Consider the following 16,697-nt stretch of genomic DNA (forward strand, 5'->3'; position numbering starts at 1 on the left):
TCCTGCAGGGCACCTCCTGTCAGTGACTTTAAGGAAAGAGCTGTGATTCAGCACCAAAATGCAACACAATTCTGTCAGTGGAAGGCAAGTGACCTCATCACTAGTGTCCACACATCAGGAGCTGTTCCAAGTGCAGGCGCTCACCTAAAACCCACAAAATTGCAATCAGGGAGAAAAACCTATTTGTCTACTCTTCAAAATAAATACTGGCTTTAGAGGGTGAATGGTGCAGCAAGAAAGTGGTGTTGCAAACATAAAGCATCATGACATGGTTCTGCCAGAAGCCACTTCATATCTTTGCCCCGGGCAGCACATAACAGTACTTCAGGAGCAGTTAATGAATCCTCAGACAATCCCTGACAGATGCACAGATCGGGAAGCTGAGGCCACAAATGAGCAGTACAGTAAGCTCTTAGTACAGTATGTTCAACACTTCAGGCCTTCAAGGGGTCTCTAAACACTACCCATGATCTCACAACAGATCAGTAGGGCAGGGGGTGGGAATCAGAGATTTCTGGATTTAAATGACAGTAATTTTCCTACTTTTGAACTTCAAGAAGAGCTCATTTTTCCAACATAGATATAGAAAATGTTTAGCCACCCCAGGGGTAGCCCCCCATCTCACGTCAATCGCTTTATACACATCTGGGGTGGTTCTGCACTCTCCTTTCTGCAAAGGTAGAACACTTTCCAGGGTGTGTAAGAAGCAATGTTTTATCACTCTCTTTATGACTGTGCCTAACAAGACATCAAATCCCCAAAGAAACAACTTGTTCAATGTTGAATGAGCAAACGCCAGAGAGGTTTATAGCTATGACTTACACTGACAGAAGACTGGACAAAGCACTACACTGGAACAGACTGAAAGTCAATTAAAAAGCCTCTGTTACAAGATGCATCAGGGCTGTCAGCGGAACTTTAAAGCTGTCCAAAACAGCAAACGTGAGCTATATGTTTAAACAGTTTCCAAAACAGATCATACTGGCTGCCTACAACCAACCGCCTCCTGAGGCAGCCACAGTGGAAACAGCAGCGACTCAAGGCAGCTGGCTCTTGATGGACAGGTCATGAGAAAATACAAAACTCACCCTTGACTTGTTCATGGTAAGAAAACCCCATCATAGGGCATATTTTATTTCTACTTCCCAGCTACCTTGATTGCTTTGGCTTAGTGGACACAGCAACCCCAGATTTTGGTCAGGGATTTACTCTTAAAAAGGTCTGAGAAATATGTAACGGGAAGGGAGTCTCTGCAGCCTGGAATGGAGCCTGAGACCATGTGAAAAACCTGGATGGCGATTCAGTGGGATCCTGCCCACTGGAGCAAGAGAGGAGGAATCATAGGAAGGGAGCCTTCTGAAAAAAATCTTACTGCTGTGTGGGCTGAGTCTTAGTTTTAGGGAGGAGGAGAGCTGCTGATAGGGATTATTTTCCCAGATTTACCAAGGTTTTCTTTTGTCTGATGTGAGGCAAAACATTTTTTTTTTTGCCTCAATTTCCTTCTCTCAAAAAACATTCAATCTATTTGTCAGTGGTGGAGAGGATGTCAGAAGGGAGTATTTTTAGTATCGTTACGTGAAAAGTTATTTTAATGAATGATAATCTTCTCTCAATTATAATCCCCAAATATAAGATTGGATCAGTCTTTTATGTCATCTGAAATGGGGTTTGATCATACTGACAAGGCTGCTGATTAACTGGGGGAAGTTAAAGCAGGAAGGAATGTACTGAAATAGCTTCCTTTCTTGAAATGTAGCAGTCACCTCCCAGAGCTGCCAAGATGCAAATGATGTTTGAGATGAAAACTCACAATTTCCTTTCCCCTTTCCAGTGCTTTTGTTCCTTTGGCTAGGACGATGAGGAACAACTACATCTAAAGTCCGTACTACCGCTGCTCTTGGATTAGCCAAAGGATGACCATTCCATCACCAGGAAAATGCCTATGCCTAGGCTACGTATCTGGGTCGGTCCTACTGCTGACTGGGTCCTACAACATTGGAATCTTGGGCTTGTATTACTCCAGCACCATCTGGTTTACAAACTAGGATTTTGATATATTGTGGAAGGATGCATCTGCTGAACATACATGCTGAAAGTGTCCATCTCTCCCGTCAGGTTGATTCTCTCCACTAGACTTGCATCCACTTTTTCTTTGAGTTTCTCTTCCAACTGTTAGGAAACAAAACAAGCAACAGAAAGATCAGATTTCTTATTTGAAATGACCATTCTTGAAAACTTATATCCTGGAAAAGTCAGCTTTTAAAAACTTACTGTGTGCCCAGACTATAACCAAAACTCAGCCAGTGAACACTGGAAATCTCTCCTTGTTGGACACCCTAAACCTGCCAGGATGGACTATGGTGGCACCATGTTCTCAAAGAAGTAAACCTCCAAGGTCATTTATGTAACTCTAGTAAGACATGCTAACGTACTAACTTAACACTGTGGCACCTGTCCTGCTAATAAAGATGTTTTTCAACACCCTGCCTGTGCCCGAAGTGCAAAGGAGGAGGACTGCCAGTTCTACTGGTGGAGAGGTCCTGATAGAGCCAAACATCGCAGCTCATCTACTAACCTATGGCATTTTGAAAGCACCTGAATGTAACAATCACTGGAGCTGCAAAGCATGTCAGTAAAAATACCATCTCTCTTCACTTCACCTTGCCCCAATATTTCATGCAAGCATTTTCCCAAACCTGTATCAAATTACTGTTGTTCTTGTTTTTACAAAAGGAAGATCATGAACCACAAGGGGTATTTGTTTTACATTTGGTCCCCAATGCAAAACAAATTATGCAAAAAGTATAAAAGAACTAAATCCAAAACTGATGCTGCAAAGCAGTATTACAAGCAAATGACTTTTCTCAGGTAGAAACAGCAAAAATCAGTATTTTTCTTTCCTTGAAATACAGATTTAATAATGTAGGGCTCAATAACCAACAGGATGCATGTGGACCAGACAGTACTCTGGCTATTTTAGTACTTCTGGCTCTTCAAGTCTCCACAGCAGCTTAACCATGAAGTGGGAGCAGCACAGCATCTCCTGACAGAAGAGGGGCTGCTGCTGGATGCCATCCCAGCGGTGTTGTAGAGGAAAGCTCACCTGCTGGGTGGTTGCCAAGCAGTATTCTGCAGTACTTAAGATGCTGCAAATGAGGCACAGTTCTTCTAAAGTAAATTTTGCCACTTCAGAGCCTTCCTTTTCTTTCAGCAAACTAGTGATGGTGAGCCCACCACTGCTGCTAGTTGTCCTGGAAAAAAATAAGACAAAACCTGTAAAGCTTTCAGGTGTACAGACATGCACATTGCAAAATTATTACTAAATTTTAGTGCCACAAAAAGCCCTTGTGACCACAAAGTCCAATGCAACACAGGTCAGTGTCATTCTGCATCAAACCAAACCTGCTATTTTGATTAAGGAATATCTATTAGAAAGACAAACAGGATTTCGTATCAAAGCTTCAGACAAAGGACAACTCATTCATTCACAACATGGGAGATTAGAATGCAAGTGGAATAGAGCCCTCCCCAGCCAGCTTCACCTTCACTTCCAGTTACTCAAAATCTAATTAAAGATTACAGAAAAATCTCAGGAACTATCAGGCAGCTTGTCATATTTATCTCCTCAGTACTAAACAGATGTCAGCATACATCTGAAAATGTGGTAACCTGTTTTAAAGACTGATGATATCAACACAGTAAATTATTGAAAATATGGCTTCTTTCCACTGTCTCCTAGTGATTAACAGCCATGTATCAGCAAAGAAAGACTCAGAACAGTTTAGAGTCAGGAAATTCCCTACCTCCCAACTCTTCAGAATCTAAATCCATTAAAAAAAAAAATAGGACAGTGATATTTATCTTGGACAGCAAAAATGGAGCACACAAAAAAACGCGCATAAAGAATGCAACTGAGGTCTGATGGAGAATGCACATTAAATTTATCTTTCCACTTGTCTGGATGTAACCCTCTCCCCTTCCATCTGCAAAAGATTTTACTGGTTTCAGAAACTGATTCTGCTACTCCCAGGTTCACAAGAGAAACAAACTGAAGATGGGAAATAGCATACAAAATCATCTGTCGTAAAGGTTGGCAGTATCTCAAGGAGCTCCTTTAGCCTCTATACTTACCCATATTGGTGTAAACTCCTAACAATTTCCTGTACTTTCACTGGATTTACAGCTAGATATTTTATTCATACATGTATAAAATGTTACAGAGCAGAGGGAGTTAAGGTAAGCATCACACAAATAAACCACCTCCATTAGAAATTATAATACACATAATGCTGAGCTAAGGCAGTGAGGAATCAACAGTATGAACTGGTTACCCAAGTAGCAGGGTTAAGTGCACTTCTGAAAGCAAAACTCACTTAGGCAGGTTTCCAGACAGAATTTTCCAAGCATATTCTCGAAGGTACTTCTGGAATATGGTGGTCAGGGCTATCATGGGCTCGCCTGTGCTGAGCTGGGAGCACTGCACCATGCACTTCTTGTAGTACACAAAGAGGTCGGCACAGCTGGGCAGGACGGCTCCTCCTTCATCCATGTTGGGCTTGGGGGGACCTTGAGCCTTGAAGTCAGCCACAAACCTGTCAATCAGCTCACCCAGATTTCTGATGTGAGGGAACAACAGAAAGATATTTTAGTATGATGGGAGAGGAAACAAAGGGAAGATAGAGAATAATGCTTAAAACCAGATGTCCTGTCTTGTGACATCAGCAAACACATTGAGATTCTAGCAGTGCAGGGTACTCCAGCTCTTTCTTATATCCATCCTCTCAGCACATAGCTCATACAATAATGCGGACTGGACCGATGCATAACGACCTTTTGTACTCAAGAGTTATAGTGGCAGCTTCAATCTGTTCTCCAGCCACATATAAAAGCTCACCAGTCTGCCAGGACTGGGTTCAGTACATCTGATGCAAGTGCACAAAGCATATGCTCAAGTTTCATTCCTGGCACCAGCAAAAGTAACAGTCGGGCTTCCCGTATCAGCGGCCTCCGGAGCAGACCTCAGGGAATTTGGCTTTTAAGGGGATGTGCTCAAAATGGTGTGCCATTCGCCATTTCTTGGTCCCATTTGGATACCACCTGGTTTTGCACAACTCCATACATCCTTTAAAGAAGTTTTATTTAGCATGAGCACAAAGTGCGCTTCCTATTTAGAACTGTTTAAAAGCACAAAAAGCTCTCCTATTGTCTCCAGTGATTCATTATAACCTGGTCCTTACTCAAATTTTTTGGTCTTTAGGCAACAATAAACTTCATTCCATCGTTTCATCATGACAAAAAGGCTTTTTAGCGTGGCAGAGGGCCAGAACCATCAATACAGACCCAAAGAAGTCTTGTGATCTTGGGGAATTCCTGTAGTCTTACTCCTCCAGAGACAGCACATCCGTGTCAGGAACCAAGACCAGCTCTCCTGACACCAGAACTCAACTAAGTGGAGTAACCTTTGCCAGATGAACTGAATTACAGCAATAAACCTCCTCCCCCAGACACACAAATACACACAGCCTCTGACAAGGAAGTTTGGCTTTTGAGGAATATACAGACATTACAGATGAGAATGGCACTCTGCTGACCAAAAGGAGTTTTGAGGTTCCTGTATTTTGTATCTCATTTCTATTACCATCTTGGCTTCATTTCCCCTGCTCTCCCCTTTGACTGCACAACCTTCACCCCTCTCCCTGCTGAGAGTGTAACTAATGGCTGATCCAGGATAAGTAAGTAGAAAGCCAAATCCTTAAAAGGAGAACAGGACAAAATTCGTTACTTTATAGTTAATATATTATCATTATTTTTCAGGAAGTTACTCAATTGATAGACTTGCAATGCTGTCCATAGAAGTGAAAACTCTTCTTTAAAAGCCTGCCAAAGAGTTTCAACTGGAAGTGTTCTCCTAGTCTTAAGCCAGCTCACAGGACACCCAGCACAACACCAGAGTTCATGCAAAGAGACTGGGTTAGGGTCTCCTGGGATGGGTAAAGCATTACCACCAGCACCAGCAGCACAGCAGCTTGGACTCCTCAGCACATTCTCACTTACCTCTGCCAATGAAAGGGGAAAAAAACTGCCAACAATGAAAACTTTTCCCCAGTTTCTGTCCCTTCTTTTTTTTTTTTTGTCTTATGATGGAGAAAATCCACTCTGATTCCAGCTGACCAAAGAACCCACAACACTGCACTAGTACAAAAAGTGACCACTTCCCTGATAAACCCAGATTGCTATACCAAAGCAAATGAGCTCCTACCACGGGTGATCTACCATACGCTTGCAATAACAGGGCTTTAAATCATGAAGCAAGGCTCTTTGGCTTAAGCCAGCTTCACAGGCTATTGCAAAGACAAGTAGCCCCTTTATTCATGCTTACTGCTTGTTGCTTTAAGTACTTTACATACCTGTGATTCTACAGATACACACAGTTCCTCGGCTTTGTTACAAGAACCATAAAAACATCAGGCTGCTCAACTGATGCGATAAATCTCTACACTGGCACCAGCGATTGAACACTGAACCAAAGCATTGATTGTATTTGACCACAGTGAAGCAAAATAGACCTCCCCCTGTAGCTGTAGGAGAGCCAAACAGATGGCTGCTGCAGGAGGGCTCACATGTGCTGCAAGCTGTAGCATTCCTTCAGGTTCCCAAGTAAAGCGGACATGGTTTCCTCCTTGTCAAAAGTCCCACTAAACTAAGCAGCTGCATTTTCACCTCTGCATCTGCACTTTGCTCCATCTGGGCAACAAAGTGGAGCTTTCTTAGCATTTACCAGCCACTTTTTTTTTTCCTTCATTCTCTCAGTCTCAAGACACAGTCAGGAATGTCAATGGCTTTTGTTTTTTCATGCTTACTCCATATGTTCTCCTTTTCTCTGAGGCAAGTGAAATGTATCTACATTTTCTTGGTCCCCCAAGGTCTTGTCAACTGGGATGCAGGAGCAAATGCAGCTGTCGCAGAATCACAGAATGGTCTGGGTTGGAAGGGACCTTAAGATCACCCAGTTCCAAATCCCCTGCCACGGGCAGGGACACCTTCAGTTAGACCAGGCTGGTCAAAGCTCCATCCAACGTGGCCCTGAACACTGTCAGGGATGGAGATGGGAGAATAGCACTGGAGCTTCAAGCTTGTTCTGATTCTAACCTGGACAAACTGCCTGTCAAAGGCAGGCTGTGAGGATGTGCTCTTATTTCACATGGACTGTTGTGCACTAAGGGAACTAATACATTACTAATGCACACTTCAGTTGATGTCAATCGAACTTTCACATTAGTCTCAGTTGGCCCAATACAATATAAAGGCTAACAACCTTTGTGTGGTACAACGGGAGCAGAAAGAATTTGTCAGGAAAAGCTACTGGCAGATGAAACATGAAGAAGGCAGGAGAGCTACAGAAAATGAACATTTTATCTACAGACTCTCGAAAAAGCTCCAAGAAAATCCTCTGGTAGTGCAGATGTGGTATTTCTTACCAGTAGGATATTTATTGGGACTAAGAACTTGCCAAATCTAACCAAGAGAAAATATGAAATGAAATCCAGTAAAGGAAATTTTATTCTGGTACTTAAATCCATTCATTTCTATACGGCTCCTACTTTTTTCTTTCACTCAACCTATTCAGTGTTTTTCTGTATATCTAGAAATCACAAGAGGAACTACACAACCCAGCAGCATGAGAGAAGAACATGGTGCTTAGTCAGTTGGTCTGTTCAGCGATGTGAACAGCTGGTGTCTGCCTATCACTGGAGAAGGGCAATGGCATTGAGGCATCTGGACCACTTGTAGGGTAATTTCCATGGACTTGGCATTTTGGAAGCCCCTTTTCTCATGAAATCACAAGCACACACCAAAGAGAGAAAGCGCCAGTTTTCCAAACAATCCGAACGCACACATGCATATTAGCACACTTAACCATGGCTCTGCAGACTCTCAGCACTGCAGACCTGACAGAGCTCTTCCTTCACTGCAGTAGAACAGCTCAGCTCACACGCGTGTACTCCTGTTGCTCCTACAGACCACAAACTAGAGCTAAAGATACATATCCCAAAGGGGCAGAAATGAAATCTGCTTCACTGCTAAGAAATCTGATATTTACATTGCAGCTAAGGGAGGAGAGCAGCATCTTTAAAGTCTTTCATTCAGGTGTCTCCTCTTAAATTGCTACAGATTTGGCACTGTGTTTCTTTAAATGGGTATGGAAGCAATTTTTCAGGAGAAAAGGTCCAGGCTGCATTCTGCCATAGACTTCAGGCAATAATGAACGCAACTCTCACACTATTCTTGCTATTCAGAGCCTGAATATACAATTAATTATCTAAGAAATCCTCACTTTCAGACATCAGCAACAGATTCCTCAAAAGTTCAATCTAAGGGAGAAGAAGAAAGAAAATCATAAAGGAAAGCGATTTCTGGCAGACAGGGGCAGCATGGGGAATACTGTGGCAGTATTTCTTTGAACTCCTCACAGCCTGGGGCTATAAAGCTAATATAAACCATCTCATGATTGTAAAGGAAAAGGGAAAAAAAGGCAACTGAAAGGGCTAGGAGCACAGTGGGGTAGAATTACCAAAACGGGGATTAAAATGGCCCCTAGTGAGAAGAGAAGAAATATTCAAACAAGTTAATGCTCAGTTGGCAGAGGGCACAGGGGGGAAATATCTGTTTCCCTTTGTTACACTGCAGAGCAGAAACTAAACCTAGCATGACAGACCATTGTGCAAGGTTTATTTACTTGTTTAATTTAAAGCATAAAAGGTTGATGAGACATGGGAAAGCTTTTTCAAGTGGCTATCTTGGAGTTTGGGCAAAATCAGGGCACTACAAGCCTCAAGTTATATGCCCTCTCTCATGTGTAAGTCCTTCGAAGCTAGAAGGGCATAGCCAGATGAGTTAGATGACACAGGCACCTCTTTCTCCTTTCCAGGCACTCACATGCACTAAAAGACTGTTTTGAACATTTTTCAACTACCTCCTCTCCCATTTGGCACTGCACTTGTTACAGAGATGTTATATAAACCCTGGTGTGAACCAACGTGCACAAGAAAGTGTGGTGAGAACTCTAAAAAAACTTCTCAGAGCTCTAAGCTGAAAGCTTCTTTCATTCAAGTTATTTTGCTGCAAGTCAAAGAGGAAAGCGAAGAAGGGTTCCAGGGATTAAAGCCCTTGACAAAGTCCCAGTCTGTGAGCAATGATAATGTTATCTTACAGCCAGCTCATCTACAGCAGCTTTCATCTGAGGATCTCAATAACTTATTTGTACAAAGCAAATCTTGAAAGTCCTCTGCCAGGAAGCCACATGTGTATTTTACAGAAAAAGCAAACCTACTATTTGTGGAAGACAGGAGGCAAAAGAAAGGCGTATGTCTGCAGTGGGAATTGCACAGGCAACAGAAGCAATTTCACAAACACTAAGCTTCTTCCGCAGAAAGGCAATGGGCATCATTCCTGCAGGCCTTTGCAATTCCAAATGAAACCAACATCCACAGCCCTCTGAACACTAATTTTCGCCCAAGCAAAGGTCCCACTCATTCTTTCTTGAACCATGAACACTGCTCGTGAAGACATCAGAAAGCAGACTTTCAAGAAATGAGTTTTCTGAAGCTTGAGTATGGAATCGAGCACAACCCAACTGCAATGCACTTTCAAACTCAAACAAACCCAAAAGTCCATGCTGGTTACTCACTTGTCCTGAGACTCAATATACACGTAAAGGTGAGGCTCAAAGCACTTGGAAACAATGCCATGGAAAGGGTTGTCAGGGACCTTTGGCTTCTTTGGCTGTAAGAAAACATTTAGAGTGTTGGTTTCAAATGTGCCCTGTAAGACCAAGAAGAAACAGCAATGCAACAGCACAGAAGGATTTAAGTCTTTAAAACTATTACAACACAGAAATTTGCTGTCAAATAATCAAAGGCATGTAACTGACAGTATATACAAGGTCCACATGTCCAAGTCTTCCCTTCCTCTTACAGAGCTGCTAGTATTTCAAGGAATTATCTTTTCACTTGCCAGATATTCCTATCCTTAAAGGCTGCTCCATGCTAACAGGTTTCAGTAGAAGAATCTTAATGCAGTCTGTAAATAAAACCTTGCTGAACCCTTTGAATAGTACTAAGATTCCACTAGTCACCTCTGAAATGAAATGCAGCACTAATTTAGAAGAAACACCGAAAAATCCCTACATTTTAGAACATTAAAAGAGAATAACTCAAAGTTACAGACTTCATCTGGATGTTTTTATTTAGATAAACAGCATGTAATTACTAGAGGAGCTGGAATTATATAGACAACATTACGGAATGCTTTCACTGTGAAGCACATTTCTGGGGATGCAAAGACTTGTATTTTAAAGCCAATTTAGAGCTTTAAGCACATACAATTTGGGAGCCATCCGGTTTACTCTCATTTTAGCTTAGTACTGCACTGCTCACAGTGGCCATGCTCATCTCACTGAAGTCACTGGGACTACTCATATGCTTACACCTCTGCATGTTCAAGTACCAGGCTGGGCAGAGCCTTTAAGTTCATTTTTGCCCTACAGCCACATTTTTATTATTGTTTTTTATTGATAGACAATCTTTCCTGTTGCTCCCCGACAAGCTGACATGTTTTCCCTCCCTGCAAAGAGGGCTGCTGTGACTCTGGAATGGAATTCTTGCCTCTCTACACAAAAAAGCCAGGATCAGCTCCCAGCCAACGAAGATACGAATTTTTCCAATTGATTTTTTTTCTTTTAAGCATAAGAAAAGCAAAACAAGAGACCCTCAAGGGCATACTTTCCTAAATGCCAGAGGAGGTGGCACTAAGTCTTTTGCAGAATGACTAGGTAAGCATTGCTCAGAAATAACAATCGTGTCAAAGATACAATGAATACTAACATATGGCTGCAAACATGAAGTGAGCAAACGGTCTTATGGAGACCAGACCACGTCTGTAAGGCTGGCTTCATTAACCTTCTCACTAAGAGCATGACTGAAGAATGTAAGTTTTTACAGCTTTGGGAGAGAGCCACTATCCAGCATTCTGCATCCTAACCCCTCTGCCAGGGCCTGCCCATTTCTGCCGGATGCACACGCTCAGCGGAGCAGCAGGGAAACAATAGGTGGCAAATACAGCAACCTTCCAGTGGCCAAGTCTCCAGGATGGCAGCGCCAGCACAAGGTTGCAGATTCCCAATGTTTATGATTTACCAGGCTGGAAGAGCCAGCTCCTCTTGCAGGACTGGTTTTCTGTGTGTGTGCATGTGTGTCTTTGCATCATGCTGCTCCCAGCACGTCTGGTGGAGAGAATACTAAATCTTTTAACAGTAGCAGTGAAGCTGTGTTTCGGAGAGTGCAATCCTGTCCAAAAGTTGCAGATGTTTAAGCTATTTCCTCCTTGAGTTTGATGGAAATAATAAAGGTTACTGTTGTCACAGTAAGGAGGTCTGCAGCTGGCCCAGTTTCCTTTCATTACTACCCAAAGTAAACAGATTAAATTGAACTGCTGGGATTACTAAAAGAGGTCCTTTTTTAACACGGATTCCCCCAGAAAAAAATATTCTTGTGCTCCCTCTTACACTCCCTAGTGTCTTAAATTCTCAGGACTAGTGTCTTGGAAGAACTCTATCACTCAAGTTCTTCATCTTCAACTCTTCCTGTTCATTCTCTTCTTCAGCTAGCTACAGCAGGAGACCTCCAACACGAACTCACCAGCACTAACCACCAGATGTTAGTGCTTTTGAAACTGAAATGGGAGCCCTATGGTGTTCCCATCTGGCAGAGCCCAAGACTGTGTTGTGAGGGTTAACACAGGGTGTAACCAGAAAGAGAGGGCAACCTCACTACAAATGGCATCCCAAGGGATAGCTTCACGGATGGCTTCGTACCAGCCTGCCCACATACAGGAAGGAGAGCAGTTCCTTTCTCAGAAGTGCTTCTGGCCTAGCCAGTGCATTCCACTGTTCAACGCAATCAGCCCTAAGCAGCCTAATTAGCGTAATTATCTCTTCATGTGTCTTCTAGCACCACTAACTTCTCCAAGGATGTAATCACAGAGCCATCATCAGATGCCACCAGACACCAGAGCCAACCTTCTCCCAGCCATTACAGACAGTGGAAAGCAAGCTCTTCACAAAGAACTCATCACACACCTGTCTCCCCGAGTTCCCAATCTCTGTCTTCCACATCACTGATAACTGCCCAAGTTGTATTTTAATGGAAAGAGCAAAACTTTTCTTCATCATTGTATTTCAGGACTTGGGCTGGGATGGAAGGCAGAGGGCTGCCCTGCTCATGTGAAAATCTGGAGGGGATGCAGTGCACCAAACTGTGCTGGTGGAGACCTACCACCCCCCAGATCTCCCCAGTGGCATTGATCTGAGCAGGTCTCAGGGCCTGGACATCCATCAGGATACCACCTGCAAATGGGCCGTTTACAGGGCTGTAAACTCACTAAACAAGAAGAGGGTACCTGCCTTGAACAACTTACAACCGAACACTTAAAAAATGTCCATCTGGCGAGTAAAAAGTATGGGGCTTACAGGCTTTGATATTGGTGCCAATTAAAACAATGGTGCTTACTATTCACTCCTTTTAATGTTTGCAGAGGGCTTTGGAAACCCAGTGCTTTTACAAGTGGTTAGGTGTTGCCTGCTTTGCAGAGGTAATAGATGAAAAGCGCTGTAGAGATAAAAATCCCAGAAGTAATATATCTAGAGTGAAAATCTAAAACTGACACTTGAAAGTTCAATGAGTAGCCTGCTGACTCCAGGCTCAGTTTGCCTGGCTGACAAGGAAAAATATGAATTGCAACTGTTCATAGTGGGAGCTTCTTCTGGGATCAGACAACCCAACTCTGTTAGTTCATCTTTCTTTGACAGAAATCCTTAGTTACATTTGAGCCACTGCTGTATGGCCTAGAACAGAATCCAACTCACTCTCATGTGGCAGATTGTCTCCGCACTATTAACTGAAATAAAGATTGCTTTGGTTTCAGTGAAGTGAGCCAGAGCAAACCATGGGTGTACTGGGAGTATATACTGCCCAAAGGATCAAAAATGCACTAAATTAATTGCTGTGCAAACAAACCCTTCAAATCTATGTGATGGGAAAAGCTTAGGCATCACTAGAGATTTTAACACAGAGACTGCCTCACTGACAACTGGAGAACTTCAAAGACTTACTTTGTCCGTATCACTCTTCTCAATCACAATCTCATCTGTCTCTGTCCCAGCTTCATCCTCCAGAAACGGGTTGGTGGAGGGAGGTGGCACTTCTGGCTTCTTCTGTTAAAAAAGAGGAAGCTCCTTAGAGAACAGTCTGTTTTGCTTTACTTCAAAGCTCTGTAGAAGAGTTTGTCTTTTCCAAACACAGAGGTGACTGCAGAGTGCCAGGCAGTGCCTCTTCATCAAAGTTACAGCACACTCCTTCCTACTACAGGGCATGAGTCTGGCTCCTCTCCACTGCTCCATCAGCACATTCATCTTGAGCACTGCAAGAAGCCTGGACTTCTTAACACCTACGCTCACCCACTGTCAGTGTGTCAGAGCCCCCAGGCACATCAGAAAGGGGACAAAACACTTTCTTTTATTGCAAACTACACACTCTCCTCCTGGTTTTCTCAGTTGTAACAGCCTCTGTGCCTACCCTCGCCAAAGGGACAACAACCCAGTGAAGCCATTTAATCACAGCTGCAGATCCCCTATGAAATTTGTCAGAAAAATAAAGCCAAATTCTTGAAAGACCTAAATTCAGCCAAAAGGAAAACCTTACAGGACTTCCCTTTTTAATTAGCGGCACCTACTGATTCACAGCAAATTACAAGTGGGTCCAGCAGAGTTGCCTCATAGGCTGAATTGTCACATCCATGTAGGCTTCAAGACACCAGCTGGTCACAGAAGCCAACCTCAAACCAGCAGCTTCTGAGTCACATGTGGACTCTGTGTTCCCAGGGCACTTGGCTGGCAGAGCTCTTGGCTGAGATTTCAGGCAGAAAAAGAACAGAGATGGCCCCAGAGATACTGACTGAGCTATTTCTTTTGGCTTTGACTTTACAGTCTAACAAATGAGACACTGAAAACTAGAAACCACTAATGCGCCTGCAAGTAAGGCTAACCCAACAGACAATGCGGGACTGAAAGTTGGTACCATGTGGTGAGTGTGTGGTAGCTAGAAATGAAGACAAGAGGGAACTTTTAGTTATGATGTGTCATCACCATGCAGAGAACAAATGTTATAACGCAGTCACCATGCCATAATTACTTTGTGGTTCTCCCTGGCAATGTGACTTCAGTTGCAAACAGCACAGGGCTCAGGAGAACCAAAAAAGTACACAGACAGTGTCCTTTCTCCTTCTTGTGAGCTCTCTGCCACAGTCAATATCAAGAAATGCTTTCCCAACTACAAGCCATTGAGCACATCACACTAAACACCCTTAACAAGTGCAAAAGGAGGCTGCAGGCGGCACCTTTTGCAGCCTCCCATTCCCATAGCTATGTGTGAGAGGGATTTTTTTCTCCCAAAGACGTTGTTGAGTAAAGGGCTGCTCTTACAAATCCCCTTACCACTGTTCCATCAGCCAGAGTGCACCCTGAGAAGCGTTTAGCCAGAAGTCCTTCAAAGTTGGTTGTCCTCTGAATCGCAAACAAAAGCAATTTCACCTCAATCTCCTTTGCTCTCGTGCGCATTATCTTAGCAAGCTCTGTCCTGAAAGAGAGAAGGAAGACCAGGGGAATAGAAAAAACAAATGTGGTTTTCTATAAGGAGAAAGATCTGAAATCTAACACTGTAATTCAGTCTATTCCCTAGACAGACTTTCATCACAGAAAAAGTCAAGCTAATTCCTAAGATGCTCTCTAACATAAAACTGCTTTACAGATCACATTTCAAACATAATCACAGTTTTTCAGAGCTTTGTGGGCAACAGGACCCCATCTCCTAATAGCCAGCATCCCGCTGCAGCCAGGAAAGCCTGCAGGATCAAACTTTGGGAATTGTAGTGTCTCTGACTGGGGTCCCAGAACAAAGGCAATGGTACTCCTGAGACTCCAGCTGGCACTTTCTGCTGGTCCCCTATTTCTGGCTGGCGAAAAGCATGGTCTGAGGCAGTCAGCTTCACTTGGTCTCCAATGTTACTGAGTTTTACCTCTGTTACATTGAAAATTGATTCCCACAGTATCTCACTCACAACAGTACATGCAGTTTTAGTGATGCTTCTCAGGGTTTTCACTCTTCACTTGCTCTTAATCACAGAGAAATCTACATAGATATTTGAAGACTGCCTTTAGAGTCCTATGGATAAACGCTCAGTTTGGCAAAAGACAAGCCAAACTGTTGTTTTAAGGAAGGTGACACTGCTGGGAGGCATCACAGGGCATGTCCCCAGACACTCACCTCGTGACATGGCAGAACTCCACAGCGATGCGCTCCGTCATGCACCATTCCGGGGGAAACATCCGCCCGTACTTCTCCTCATAGTCCACCAGCTGACGCTTTACCCAAGCATAGCGCCTGTCGATCTTATCCAGCCAGGCCACCTGAGTAAGATGGACAGCATCATCTTTAAACAGCAGCAGCCTGACTACTTACCTGTGCTGCTGCATTTTCACAGATCAGTTTGTGTTACTGATCCAAGCTAACTTGACCACTACTAATAGCTCTTTGAATCCTTCAAGATGCGTATGGGGAAGTTCAGACTGGATATTAGGCAAAATTTCTTCCCTGAAAGAGCTGTCAATCACTGCAACAGGCTGCCCAGGGAAGTGGTGGAGTCACCATCCCTGGAGGTATTTAAAAGTTGCATAGATGCAGCACTTAAGGACCTGGTTTAGTGGTGAACTTGGCAGTGTTGGGTTAACAGTTGGACTTGATGATTTTAAAGGTCTTTTCCAACCTAAATTACTCTATGATTCAAAGTGCTTAAACACATGCCAGACTGCAAACTCTATCTTCTGAGAATTAAGAGAGCAAGTTCTGTTGAAAACGAGGATAACAGCAAACCTAAATCACATAGGTACTATTGAAAACTCACTCCATAAATAACTCATTTGATCCCACCCCCTTTGCTTCACAGAAAGAGAGGTTAAAGTCAACAGTGGGATGAGAACGCAGGAATTCCTGGATGCTTCCATTCAGCTGGACCGTGGATACGGAGACTTCTACAACAATTCCTCTAACATGAGCAGGATGGGATTTTTTTCCTCCTCAGCATTACTGCTTTGTGGTCAGAAAGTTGCAAGATTAATAAAAACAAGCTTTGATGGGAAAATGCTATTTAAAATGAAGCATTTTAGCTTTTTTTTTCCCCTCTTTGTCACAAACTGTTAAAATTGTATAATTGTTAAACCACATTTTGATTCAAGGTTGGTTTTGTGGTTGGTCCTTTGGTAGTTTTTCAGGTTCAAGATGATTATAGTAAATTTTTCAAAGCTGTTAGCACCAGCTCAGGAAGCTTAAAAATTAGCTGCAAAGATTAATCCACTTCTGGAAATCTCTTCCCCCCTTTTTTAGGCATTTTGGTTGTTTGGGTTTTTTTTTTACTTGCCTGGGGGGAAGTCTGGTTTTTCAAAGTTTTTAGGTCTGCAATTTTCAACGCTTGATTTTTCAACCCTTTAAAGGGCAGAAAGTTTATAAACTCAAATTTCTTTATTACTGTAGGTGGGGGAAACATCTCCAGTGCTGGTACATGAAAGTGAGGTCTAAGGTGGGAAGTCA

The 16,697-nt window shown here is 43.0% G+C and overlaps 1 protein-coding gene across 4 annotated transcripts in view; it reads right to left on the bottom strand.

Annotated features, from left to right (window-relative positions):
• Nucleotides 1-16,697, bottom strand: part of VPS53 (VPS53 subunit of GARP complex) — a 66,179-nt gene that overhangs the window by 21,041 nt on the left and 28,441 nt on the right. For 3 of the 4 annotated variants that reach the window (XM_061363602.1, XM_061363599.1, XM_061363603.1), the window contains 7 exons: nucleotides 15,378-15,520; nucleotides 14,549-14,690; nucleotides 13,169-13,270; nucleotides 9,689-9,783; nucleotides 4,374-4,616; nucleotides 3,104-3,251; nucleotides 2,087-2,169 (listed from right to left, as the gene is read on the bottom strand). In XM_061363602.1, the coding sequence (XP_061219586.1) occupies nucleotides 2,087-2,169; nucleotides 3,104-3,251; nucleotides 4,374-4,616; nucleotides 9,689-9,783; nucleotides 13,169-13,270; nucleotides 14,549-14,690; nucleotides 15,378-15,520 (956 nt within the window). The remainder of the gene's footprint in view (nucleotides 1-2,086; nucleotides 2,170-3,103; nucleotides 3,252-4,373; nucleotides 4,617-9,688; nucleotides 9,784-13,168; nucleotides 13,271-14,548; nucleotides 14,691-15,377; nucleotides 15,521-16,697) is intronic. The other variant, XM_061363601.1, reaches the window with a different exon arrangement.

This window comes from Neopsephotus bourkii, unplaced genomic scaffold, assembly GCF_033783945.1.
Source record: "Neopsephotus bourkii isolate Nb327-2 ecotype Australia unplaced genomic scaffold, CSIRO-AGI_Nbou_v1 NB_1154, whole genome shotgun sequence".
In the NCBI taxonomy this organism is placed as follows: domain Eukaryota; kingdom Metazoa; phylum Chordata; class Aves; order Psittaciformes; family Psittacidae; genus Neopsephotus; species Neopsephotus bourkii.